This window comes from Egretta garzetta, unplaced genomic scaffold, assembly GCF_000687185.1.
Source record: "Egretta garzetta isolate BGI_Z169 unplaced genomic scaffold, ASM68718v1 scaffold185, whole genome shotgun sequence".
Lineage (NCBI taxonomy): Eukaryota > Metazoa > Chordata > Aves > Pelecaniformes > Ardeidae > Egretta > Egretta garzetta.
Window position 1 is genome coordinate 1,130,776 of NW_009259595.1, and position 12,686 is coordinate 1,143,461.

The 12,686-nt window shown below is 41.6% G+C and overlaps 1 protein-coding gene across 3 annotated transcripts in view; it reads right to left on the bottom strand.

Moving 5' to 3' along the window:
- Window positions 1–12,686, bottom strand: part of AKT1 (AKT serine/threonine kinase 1) — a 98,402-nt gene that overhangs the window by 10,135 nt on the left and 75,581 nt on the right. For all 3 annotated transcript variants that reach the window (XM_035893690.1, XM_009638120.2, XM_035893691.1), the window contains 4 exons: window positions 12,193–12,261; window positions 11,364–11,489; window positions 9,904–10,032; window positions 5,730–5,944 (listed from right to left, as the gene is read on the bottom strand). In XM_035893690.1, coding sequence (XP_035749583.1) covers window positions 5,730–5,944; window positions 9,904–10,032; window positions 11,364–11,489; window positions 12,193–12,261 — 539 coding nt within the window. The remainder of the gene's footprint in view (window positions 1–5,729; window positions 5,945–9,903; window positions 10,033–11,363; window positions 11,490–12,192; window positions 12,262–12,686) is intronic.

A 12,686-nucleotide genomic window follows, 5' to 3' on the forward strand; every position in this document is an offset into this window, starting at 1 on the left:
ATGGAAGTCTTGAAAAGATTCCTGTACAATAAAGTTAAATTCTGTGCATTTAAGTCTTCAGACAGAACCAAAAATAGTATAAATAGGGCTTAAAAAGAAAAAGCTACTGAGATTTACAGTATATAATGAAATACAACAGAAAGTGTAGAGGCCAAAAAGCAATTAAAAAAAACCAAAACCAAAAGCCGCAAGCTCCACACTTCTGTCTGCATTGGTGTCCTTAAAAAATACATGCCAAACAATTCTGGTTATTCATTTAACTTCCATCTATATTTGAGGGCCTTTGTTTTTATGTTTCAGCTAAATCCCTAGGAGAAAATTATAAATAAAGTGCAACTTCAGTATTAACTGAAACCACTTCAACATTTTTAATTTTTATGAAACTGTGTATTGCTTGCAAGTTCCATTAATCATTTAACGACAAATGTCTGTGCTCCATGAGTTAAGGGCAATCAGCTATGACTCAACAGAGAAATCACATGCAAATATTTTTAAAATGTGTGTACTGTAATTTTTTTAATATATATATATAAAATAAAACAGTGTATGAATACACAGTCAGCAGTGAAAGCAGTATTATCACAGGCCAGAAGACTGTGATTAGTGGCTCACAGGAAATGCACTGTTCCTCTACTTCTCCACCTAAGAGTAAACAGTGCTCAGCACCCAGGTCCATTCCCAGCTCTTTAAGAAGAAACCCACAAACTTCTGGTTTTACAGTTAAAAAGTTTCTACATCCGGGACAGCCAGGCTCCAACACAGGAAAGCGGGGAGCAGCCGCCCTCGCTCTGCCCTGCCATACAATCCCGTCCACAAGCTCGTGCTTCACCGTATTAGGAGCCACAGTCCAGATTCTGACTGGGCGAACCCACATCTGAAGCGACTGTCATACTTTAGGTGACAGATTTCTGTTGTTTACTGATTTGCACATGTACCACCCTCATCTGAGAAGACGGCCACAGTTTTAGGCACCATTTCTGTTGCCCTTCTGTCTTCACATGATTTCTCTGACTCCCCGCTGCCCCCAAACCTGGTTCTACAACAGTGCAATTATACCCACCGGGCTCAAGAAAAGCAGCTCAGCAAAAGCTATTGGTGTTCGCCAGCTCAGAGCACACAGATGCGTATCTCTCCTCCTCTGATGCAGTCAGGATGGAGACCAGTAACTTCTTTTACTGTGGCCCTTACCTTCAGAGGTCTCTGATTGCCACGGGGAAGGATTTAGGAACTGCACCGACATTGCTTTCCTGTGACCAGCACTAGCAGCATGGAGAAGCTCTGGCTGGCTTTGGGAACAGCACGGTTTGAGGACTCCAGATTTGGAAGGAAAAGGCCATGTTCTTCCCAAATCCCTGTAGACACAGTCTTTGGGGGCTTTCCTGCTCAGAGATTAAGACTTCTGGAAAGCCTAATGCAACTCCTAGCTCTGTGCTGAGCTTCACTTCCCCACTTCTTCGTTAACCACATGCATGCGACACAAATGTAGTGGATCCAGCAACACTGGAAAAGCTCCCAGCCCCCAGCATTAGTAACCACAAAGGAGTCGTGTTTGAGGATGCTGAGGCTTGGGAAGTCTCTAAACTACCGATTTCTAGAGAGCTGGGGAAAAAAAAAAAATCTCTTTAAATTTGCCTTTTCTGTTTTCCTCAGCTTCAATTTATATTTCTTATGGGTGAACTGGTTTGAGTTTGTCCAAACTCGTTCTGAATAGCTTTGGACTGAACCGATTTAGACTAAAATCATCATACACAAAAAGCTAAATCTCAGTTTACCTCAAAGTACCTGGTGAAACACATATGAAGACTTGATAAGCACTCTACATTTCAAGTGATATCCAGGACACTGGAGTACGAAAGGGTTTCTATCTCCAGACAGCTCAAAACCACACACATTTCAGAGCAAACACAAGACACTTGTCATGCATGGTTTCAAAACTCTGGATGCCCATAAGGCATGAAGTCTGCTGCGTAAGAGGACCAGGTTACCTCCTCCTGCCTGCCTGCCACCAGCTAACTGGGACCACCTCCAGGCCCCTGCAGTACCCACAACCATCACCTCTACCTCTTCCAACTCCATCAGCGGCTGCGTGGGCTGCAGCCCTAGCTGTGTCTGAGAGCAAGTTTGCTCAAGCCATCTACCCTTCCCATAGCAGAGCACCTCGAACAGAGGACACGGATATATGCCTTAGCTACAAATTGCTTCCTTTCACAATGGAAAAAAAACCAAGGAGTTTGGTTTTCACATGGGTAAAGGCTTGATTGACCCTGACCTTCCTGAGCTTCTGCAGCCAAAGTTGCACTCTGAATGTGGGAAGAACCACCGACCACCACCAGAAAGAACGAAGTGCCAGATCTCAGCGTGGCTGCAAGGACTGATTGCCAGTTCCCAGCGACCAGCTTCAGCGCTCCAAAGCCACAACTACAACTCTGTGAAGTCATTAAATCTTTTGACAGGCATTTGTGAAACACTGCATCTTCTTCCTCTCATTCTTCCTGAACAGCAAAGTCCAACGGCACCACAGAAGACAGAAACAGATGAAGCAGCTTGTGAGAAACCCCACCTGAAAGAGGCTGAACAACCCTGACCTATGACAGGGAGCACTCAGGCACGGAGTAAAAACACACGATCAAAATTCAGAGGAAACCACCCTGAAGTTCTCTCAAGTTTAAAACCTGCCAAGATTCAGAGAGCTTGCACTTCACTCTGCTGATTATAAGCCCACCCACCCGTCTAAGCTCATCCCGATTACACAGAGTGCTCTGATCCATGCCCACTTTCACAGGCTGCAGTCTCCACAACCAGAGAAAGAATAATAAAAGTTAAAAACTCTGCTTTTTTATGTGTGGAAAAAAGCGCTGTGATTACCGCCTTCCATTTGATATATGTCACAAAGCAGCAAAGGAGAATTTCAGGTCACATTAAAAGGAAATATTTACAGAATAGATTTTTTCCTTCTTAGGAAAATTAGGGCTCACATTACAAGATTAATAAACTTATATCAATCCCAAAAGAAACTTCAAAATTCCTTTTCTCTTACAAAATGGATTTTGTATGACCAAACTTAGAAAACAGCCATGATTAAAAGCAGAATGCAACTTATTGTTCTTCACATTTTCCCCATATGCCTGTAAGTCTGAGACTGAATTGGTATTACTGAACGCAGAGTGCTAAGGCTGCTTCTATATATCCAGCTCAGGTACAACAGGTAATTTTTAAGATCTAATTCACTGACACAGGTCACAATTCTCTAGCTCCTTGATACTTAATTTAAAATATCCTCATCACTGAGCTTCATTCTATCAACCTTTTTTGTTGTTGGGGTTTTTTTGAGGATTTTACGGGAAGGGACAACATCTCCCAGTTTAATTTCTCTCATGGTTTTGGCTGTCTCCACCATCCCACTCTGAAGTTCATCAGCAGTTACTAAATGCTGCCAATTCTGGTGTTTTCTGCCACAGACAACATTACAAATGACACCAACTTCTGTCCACCACCGGGCTTTGTGGAAGAGGGGATTTCTGTTGAATTACGTAGTGGTTCCCCAAAGCACCATCAAGGGGCTAATGTTAGCCAGACTACTGCACGCTATTTAACTTTTCACTGAATGTATTTTCATAGCTATCTGGCTGTTTTTTCTTCAGTATGGCTCCATGAACTCACTATGAGTCAATTACCAAGTATCCAAGGTGCCCACCCCAGCACACAGACCACACAGTAAAAAGAAAATAAAACTACAAGACCAGAACTCAGGACTTCTACCCCTAGTGCTTCCAGCTTGGTTCTCTGTACTGCCCAAAAGGCCACAAAGCACAGTGGATTTACAGAATCACAGCTTCTGTTAAAAAGCTGGGTGAACAGCGATTGGTGAGAAACCAGTATTTAAGAATGGTCTATGATCCAAAAAGCTTGGGAAGCACCAGTGTAATTAGCAAGCTGCGGGCACATGCGCAGGCTTGTCTAGTCTATAGTTATTTCTATCAGCAGCATGAAAATCATCTGTCCAGCAGATCAGAGCGTCATTGGTTCCAAGCCTGCAGAAGATACATGTGAAGAAGTGGCTATTTGTATAAAATGAGCATATTGTGGAGTAATTATTGGCATTGGGAAAACCTTGTAATTAGAAACAAGTGGGTGTTCTTTGTTTGTAAACAAATTGCATTTTGGTTCATCAGAGATGCTCCTTTAAGAAAAAATTACAGCAGATGCTGCGTATGTTCCCAGTGATTGAAAGGCCCCACCTGAATAAGCTGCAAAAGGGTCATAACTGTATTTAACCCAACGCTTTCCTGGACAGGAATTCTGTTGGCAGGGGCTGCAACCACACTCGCAGAGCACAGTGCCTGGGGGGGCTGCTAATCAATTACACAACCTTCTCCTGGAGGTCCCCTCGCAGGCGCCGGGTTCAGGAGGGGGGTGCAGCTGCTGCCACCTAGTACAAGGCTGGCGATGTTCCTGACTACAACTGTTCCTGGTTTCCCACGTCACCGCTAAGTTGAATTCTCCGGTAGTACAAATCGTGGATTGGCATTACAAGACCTCTCAACAGGATTTTCCACCAAAAATAGTGATGGAAACAGCCTACAGTGATGACAAAAATCCTTGCTGCAAGTATCCATGTACTGGCAAAAACCATTTTCCTGCTATGTGCACGCACACGCACAGACTAAACAAACATCAGAAAGCAAACCGGAATACTCTGCTTGCACCTCACATGAAAGATTTCCTATTTGGGGCCCATTTGTGGTGGAAGGTTCACAACAGGAGATCAGGGGCAGAGTCACAATATTATTTGTTTTAAAAACGTCTGGGTTGACAAGATGGCAGGTTTTTAAAATGATGTTTAGCTTTGTGTGAAGGTCAACATCCTTTTTGGATGTTGTTCTATTTTCTCTTTGTTAGCCACTAAGGGCTTGAGGGTTCTTGTTTTGGTTTTTTTCTGTTTTTAAATCAAGGGTTACTTTTAAAATAATACAGCATAGCAAAAAACAAAAAAAAGCCAAAAAAAAAAAAAACCAAACAAAAGAAGGAAATAGGAAAAGTAGATTAAGCATGGTATAAACTCCACCACACACATGGTACAAACACCACCACCTACTGTCGAAAGCAGGGTGCTAAATCAATGGCACAGATCTAACTGAAATTTCAGAAAATGAAGAGCAGCCTGAACAGGGACAGAAAGTGAAAGCATTAGAGCAGCTTATAACCCACAGCAGCCAATGGATTCGTTATGACTGAAGGCAGGGTTAACTTGCTTTGTTCCAGGCTATAGTTTTGTATTAATGGCAGCCTTTTTATAACCAAAGCTGTTTCATGTCACTATTTGCAGTGTCAGGTCATGTCAAAAGTTAAACCAAAAATGGTCCACTTGCTGCACCTTGGCGGGTGACCGTTTTGAATGGATTAGAAATTACAATTTTGTCTTAAATACCTTCTTTGACTTTAAATAAAGAAAAACAACTGGCGTGCGCGCATTCAATAGCCCTTTGCGCAGTACCATTTTCAACCGTTTTTCAATCATGGCGATATGAGCCTTTCATACGGCAGCGCAGAAACAGTCACTTTTAAGTCACTTGTCTTGAAGATAGTTCCCCTTCACAGACATGTCTCTACATAGCACAATTATTAACTGCTTTGTGAAGCCTTTAACAGAATTTTTTTTTTTCCTTTTCTTTTTTGTATTTCTGAGGGCACAAGTGCTTAGAAGTGCAACTATTAAGCAACAGTCTCACCTTTGCTTAGGATCTTTCTTCAGCAAACCTGACAAGAGAGATTTTGCTTCAGGTGACAAAGTGCGTGGAAATCTAATCTCCTCCATTAGGATGAGTTCAAAGAGCTTTTCATGGTCCTGATTGTAGAAAGGGAGCCGTCCACACATCATTTCATACATCACAACTCCTAAACCCCACCAGTCCACTGCACGACCATAGTCATTATCTTCCAGCACCTGCAGAAAGGTAAGGAAAAGGCTTTAGAAGACATTCCCAAACCAGGCATGAACACAGAACTCGAGCCAAAATCCACCCCAGCAAGTTCACCTTTTCACATGTCACGGGCGAATCTACCAGCAGAGTATTTGCAGAAGATCCATTTGAAAAGAAATGGCATCCACATTCACCGTGCTAGGTGAGCAGGAGGGGGAAAAGAAAGCAGTGGGCACATTACAGCAGCTTCCTCCGCTTCTTCCTTCCACCCTCCCTCATATTATGGTCATGATAGCACAACCTTCAAAAGCCCAAAGGCTGAGAACTGTTCTCGTGTTACAGAGCCAGCTGTTAAATTCCCACTTATTCATCACAAACTGTTCCAAATGTGATCCAGTTTTTTAGAAAAACCCAAACCATCAAGGAGCCAGTACTGGGAGAAAAGACCGTCAACCTGTTACTTCACAAGCGACAAACCAAACATTCCCATCATCTTCATATCAACCTGCACCCCCCAAAGCGTGGCTCTGTACATCCTGAAAGACCACCCACAAATACTAAATGACTAATCTACATTAAACACTACGAGCCAGAATGCCACTCCTAACATTAGACCAGCTGTAAGGCTGTAAAATGGCAGCCAAATTGTCTGGAAATGTTTCCCCTCCTCCCCTCTGCCCCCATCCAAAGGCACTTGCTTACTATCTCTAACACTCCTGCCTGTGCTTAGAAGGCTGCAAACCCAGGAACTGTCGTGGGGTGGACTTCTGCCAGGTCCCACAGCAGGAGGAGTCCAGCACAGTTCATTTTTCCCTTCCCCTGGGCACTTCTACCTAACAAAGCCCCGGCTGGTGCAGGGACTCGGGACCCCAGCAGTGCCCTCCATCTCCCCTGCTCACTCCAGAGAAGCCCTGTTGTAGTGCGTTTCCGATCTTCTGCACTGGAGGTTGCTGAAGGTAGCAGGGAGTGTTTTGTGGCTTGTGGAGTGGATGTTACGAGGACTTCTCTAGACTTTATGTCTCCTGCGCAGTTGTCTGTAGCTGCCACTAACAGTCTCATGTTCCAGACCCTGTCCTCAGGTTTTAGTTGACATCTTCACTCTTTTCAGTGCACTGAACTGCTTATTCTTGCTAAGAGCACAAACCACGACCGCACCACCATCATCTTTTATTGTCACATGGTGTCTGTGTGAGCTTTACATTGCTACAATTCTGAATAATTTACACTCAAAAGGGTGAAAGAGAAAAATGAAGTCGACACAAGTTTAACAACAGCAGGATCTGAACCTCTTACAAACCTTGATAAAGGTTTTGCACAGAAAAAAGAAGCATTGAGACACTCCATGTAACAACTGTATGCACTCTGCCTCTCTTTATTCACTATTTATTCCCCTTAATTATCTGAACGAGGGAAAGGGCCTGCAGTAAAAATCAAAAGTCTGCCAGGTATTAGATTACCCCACATTGGTCTATTTACAGCATCCCCTGCCGTATGATTCACACCAAACGACAGCTGGCTCTGCAGCTGCCCTGTATACGTATACGGCCGGCACAGCTGCCGGCCGGACAGGATTCCAGGAGCCGGCCCCGTCCTTCCCGAGGCATCATGGCCCTTCAGCTCACAGGAGATATTGTGTGACAATGCAGTTACCACTCTCTGAGTCACCCCGTTCAATAAGTGCTTCCTGTTCGCACTCCTCTATGCTTGGGTTACCTAAAATAAAGGGCTTCCGATTTTTATTTTTATTTCTGTTTTTTTTTAAACTTCTACAAGAGATGCAATAGGAGAGGACTGAAAGAAAAACAAAACCACGGAGGCCTTTGCTGTATATGTAATAAACGCTACAGGTGCTTTTCAAATGCAGAAAATACTTCATACGTTACTTTAGTAAGCTTATTAATACTCTGTATTGTAATCTAGATTACTAACTACAACTCTTCCCTTCACCTCCTGTAAACACCACAGCCATTGATGCATCTGACATATCAAAGTTGACATCGTTCAGTCACTGTCATCCATGCATGAGATTCCAGTATGAACCTAAAAACAACGATGCAACAACTGTACAAACACACCGCTATGCCAGATTCGAGTTACAAACGCAGACAAGAAGATTGAGACCCCTGCTTTTAAGGATGTATGACCTTAAGCGCACGGAATATCACTCATGCACAAATTCCAGATTTTTTGCATACTATCGACCAGATGACAAAAGCCTCCAGAATTTAACACTCCAACTCACAGATGGGATTTGCAAGTAAGGGAGAGAGCTGGGTTAATCAAAAGGATTTGTCCTTCGGGGTTTTGGATGAGCCAACTCATCATAAATATTAAAAAGAAAAATAATAGCAAATAATATAACAGAAAGAACAACATAACGCCTGCATGGGGAATCCCCACGTTCCAAGTTAGGAAAAAACAAAACCAAAACAAGAAATATTTTTAGTCTCCTCATAAAATCCTTGATGAGAAACTGAAGTTCAGCAATTGATTTTAAGAGGGAAGCTAAAATAAAAGTCATGTTTATGAATAATACACATTCTGTCGTGCTGCTAATTACTCCCTGCATCAGTAAATCTCAAGTTGTGGTGCATGGACCCCAATTTAGATTCACTGAAGACTTCTGGTGATCCACGGAGAGCTGGCAGCTATCATGAGACTGGCTCCACCTCTTTTGCTGCAAGCTACTTTGACAGGTGCCCGTGTTCTTCATTATTACGAAGACACTGGAGGCTCTTGAAAGCAGCTGGGAGTTAAAAAAAAAAAAAAAAAAAAGAAAGCAAACAAAACCCGAGCACACTGCCATGGCTATGCAAGCAGAGAGCGCAAAAGCGCTGATCAGCAAGACATCAGCTCTCAGTAGAAATATTCCTCCTCCACTTTGGTTTTCCATACTTTGTACTTCTGCATACTTAACTCAAGAAAGGTTTGTAATGCCCAAGTCTTCTGCCTTGGAGAAAGGCTACATCCTGGCTGTGTCAACAATATATAATCTGCCTGCAGCCCAAGACTTGCTTCTGCCTGTGCTCCGAGCTGGATGGAAGCCTTAACGCCACGGGTAGCAAAGCACCCACTGCAAGGCAACGAGCCCTTCTGTGAGGCACACTGCGTTAGCTCAGGCTCGGTGCCCTAATACAGAGTCTGTTTCCAGACAGCTCAGAGCATGGGTGGAAAAAACTAGCATCTGCCTGCAAAATACCATGTATACCTATATCCTCTATCACACGATTTCACTTTTGATCTGCCCGTAACTAACCCATGGCTATAACAGCACCTGTGTTGCACAACTCTCAGAAAGGATATTTCCAGGATGAAAGGAGCAGACGTTTGTGTTTTACACTTTTAAAAGAAATTAGTACCAAAAAAATCCCCAAAATATACAGTTTGGGGACTGAGATCCCCTGCTTGGATTTATTTCTTCCAAAACTGAAAAGTTCAAATTAACACTGAGAAACATCTTGTGCTCTTACAGTCACCACAGCCAGCACTTTTAATGCATACAGTGCTAAGTATTGCAAAATAAGTTAGGTCCTGTTTCTGAAAACCTTACACTGTCTTTGAAGAGTAAAAGAACTGGACGAAACTTTCACTTAAGTGAAATCCTGTTGATAGCTTTCAAATAGGCCAATGCACAGCAAACAAATTACAAAATGGTCGCCAAGGCATCAAGTATTATATGAAGTGATTTTAAAGGGTTTTTTTTAAATTAGATTTCTGACACAAGAAGCAAGCACTGTTCCACTAAAATGTAAATATTCCCTAAAGTGGAAGGAAGATACGACCCTGCCTGAAAATTATCACATATCATTATGCTAAAGATATGTCCCAGAACATAATGAATAAAAGATTCTCAGTATGTGTTGTTATAGAACAGTAGTTACTGTATGAACACATTATGGCACATGAATTATTCTGTATCACTACTGCTATCACAGACGGCACTTAAGAAGATAATTTAGTACAATAGCCAACATAAACATACCTCTGGTGCAAGATACTCTGGAGTGCCACAGAAAGTCTTCATCGTTGCTCCATCCTTGATACCTTCTTTACATAGTCCAAAGTCTGTTATTTTTATGTGTCCATCTTTGTCCAGCATAAGATTTTCCAACTGAGAAGAAAATCCAAAGGAAAGACATTATTACGTGTAACATTCATTGACTTGCTCAGGAGCAGTGTAAGACATGAATTTCTGCAGATCAGTTTTCAACCTCGTTCTCACTGGGGTCAGAACCATAGTAGCTGCCAAAGCACGCATGATGTAAATATACATTTATATCACTTTCCTTAGTTCTTTAGGGAATGTTAGGTAACTCATTTGCAGTCTTTGGGTAACCAATCATATATACAGAAAGAACGCAGAATGTAGACATTGTATTTATGCTTCTACAATATTATCACAAACAGAACGCCTGTTCTTTTAAAAATATGTTAAGTACTCCCCCTCACACAACTTCATCCCTGCTTTTACTCAAAGTGCTTTTATGAAATATTCTGTACCAGTAAAGGATAGCAAAGGAAACAAAAATCAAACACAAGGCTAAGGAAGCACTTCCAAAGAGACCCTTTACATGAGAATCACTTTATACATTCACTCAGCACATGGCATTCATCCTAGCCTGTGCCACAAATTTTTGAGAAAGCCATCCAGATTTCAGGACAGAGTTTCCACTGTGTATGAAATAAAGTGCACTTTCAAGGAATCATGGTGATATGGGAGATAAAATCCCAGCAGAAAGCAGGAATCCCAAAATTACTTTGACGTAGCCTGAAAACGTTACAAAGATTGTAATTCATTCATTTTAGATTGCTCCTAAATGAACTACCAGTATCCCCTCATCCTCTCCTGAAAACACTTCTCAGGAAAAAAAAAAAAAAAAAAAAGCTATTGTTGCATTTTCCTCAAGAATTTCCCAACTTTGTTTGCCCTGAGATTTCTTGTTTGGTTGGTTTTTTTTTCTCCCTCCTCTGCTCACCAAACAAACAAGCAACTTGAAGCTTATCCATATTCTAACTGCAAGCAGGTACTATGAAGATAGTGCCGTGCAGCAGACTGCAAGGAAGCAGCACATCCACACAGTATGAATTTGCATCTATCTGGTAAGACCTGGGATGAAGAGCCCAGGATTATGTTCGACCATGCAGAAGAGCCAGCAAGGTTTCTCTTAGAATGTAAGCAGGCAAGTGAAAATGCAACCCAAGTAGCTCAGTACCCTGTCATATTCTCTGAAACGCTGCCAAGGTCCTGATAAATGCATTATACAACCTCTTAGACTATAAAAGTGTTTAGATATCCTGTAAAGTCAAGTCCAACAGCTGCAGTAACAGTTATGTTTAAGTTCAGTTAGGAAGGGCTTTCTTACAGTTCAGGTTCATTTGCTTTTGTGACTAACAATCAAAAACCCCAAAACCAAAAGTCTATGAAATTATTTTTCTACATACCTTCAAATCTCTATAAACCACATTCTTCTCAGAATGGAGGTAATCCAGTGCTGAAACAATCTCAGCTCCATAAAACCGAGCCCGGTCTTCAGAAAAGACACGTTCTCTTGACAGGTGGAAAAACAACTACAAGAACAACAATTAGTTACCTTTAGAATGCATATGTTTCTGAGTTATGTCTTGCACTTCACAGGCCATCCTGCCTGGAATGTGATATTACCTAAGAGAAAACCCCTTCCCATCCTCACCCAGCTGTGTTAAAAAGCATCATAAATTAAATGACTAGACAATTTATCTCATATTCACAGATAACCAGTATGTGTGCTGCATATTCTTGTACATACAGAAAAATGTAGAAACCTATTCTGATTGAACTACAATTACATATTACAACTACAGCTTAATGCATGATTTAGAGACATGTTAATATTCCAACTTTTCCTTCTTGACTAGGAGTCGTTTGCTGTTTCTAGTTCCCCCTCTGAAGTAACCTGTGCTCACAATATTCATTAAAAAGCGTTAAAAGTTGTCTGAAGAGCAACTGGAAAGCAACCTTGGCTTCTTGAATTACTAAATGTCAGATTACAATATGCTGCTGTCATGTAAAATATGAACCTACACCCAAAACCTCTATTCTCTAAAAATGGAGTTAAGAAAACTAAGAGTCTTAATTCTTAGTATTAGTTAAACCTGCAAACAGCTCTGTTTAACTGGGACAACTTGCAATAATTAGAATTGCAAACGTGGACCTTAGCTAAATAATGTCAAGCAGAATTAGTAGTAGCACAGGAAAATCCTAAAGTATTAAACATTATTACATTTCCCTTACCTCCCCTCCATTAGCATACTCCATAACAAAACACAAGCGATCATGTGTCTGAAAGGAATACTTTAAAGCCTGAAACAGATTTAAACCAAAACTTAGAAGACAGATCTCATTGACAGTTATAAAAGCATTTTTAACAGATTTTCAGAAACATAGACAGACATGACATTTTCTATTTTCGTGGACTTTTTGTCCTTGGATCTTATACAATATTTACAGTTTGGTGGACTGATCCACCACCAACTTATTTCATTAAATAAATTTAATGAAACATTAAAACAGTCTCTTGCAGAAGCTATCAGTAATGCCTATAATGCTGTGAAACAAAGCCCTGCCCCATTAACAGTCATACAAAACGTACCCATAGTAGCTCTGAAGTTTCCTCCCCAGGCCACAAGCTCCCACAGTTTCAACTCACAGACGAGAGGCCACAACCAAACCCCAGAGCACAAGGTTTTACCACACTGGCTACAAGCCCTCTTGTATAAAAGACATAT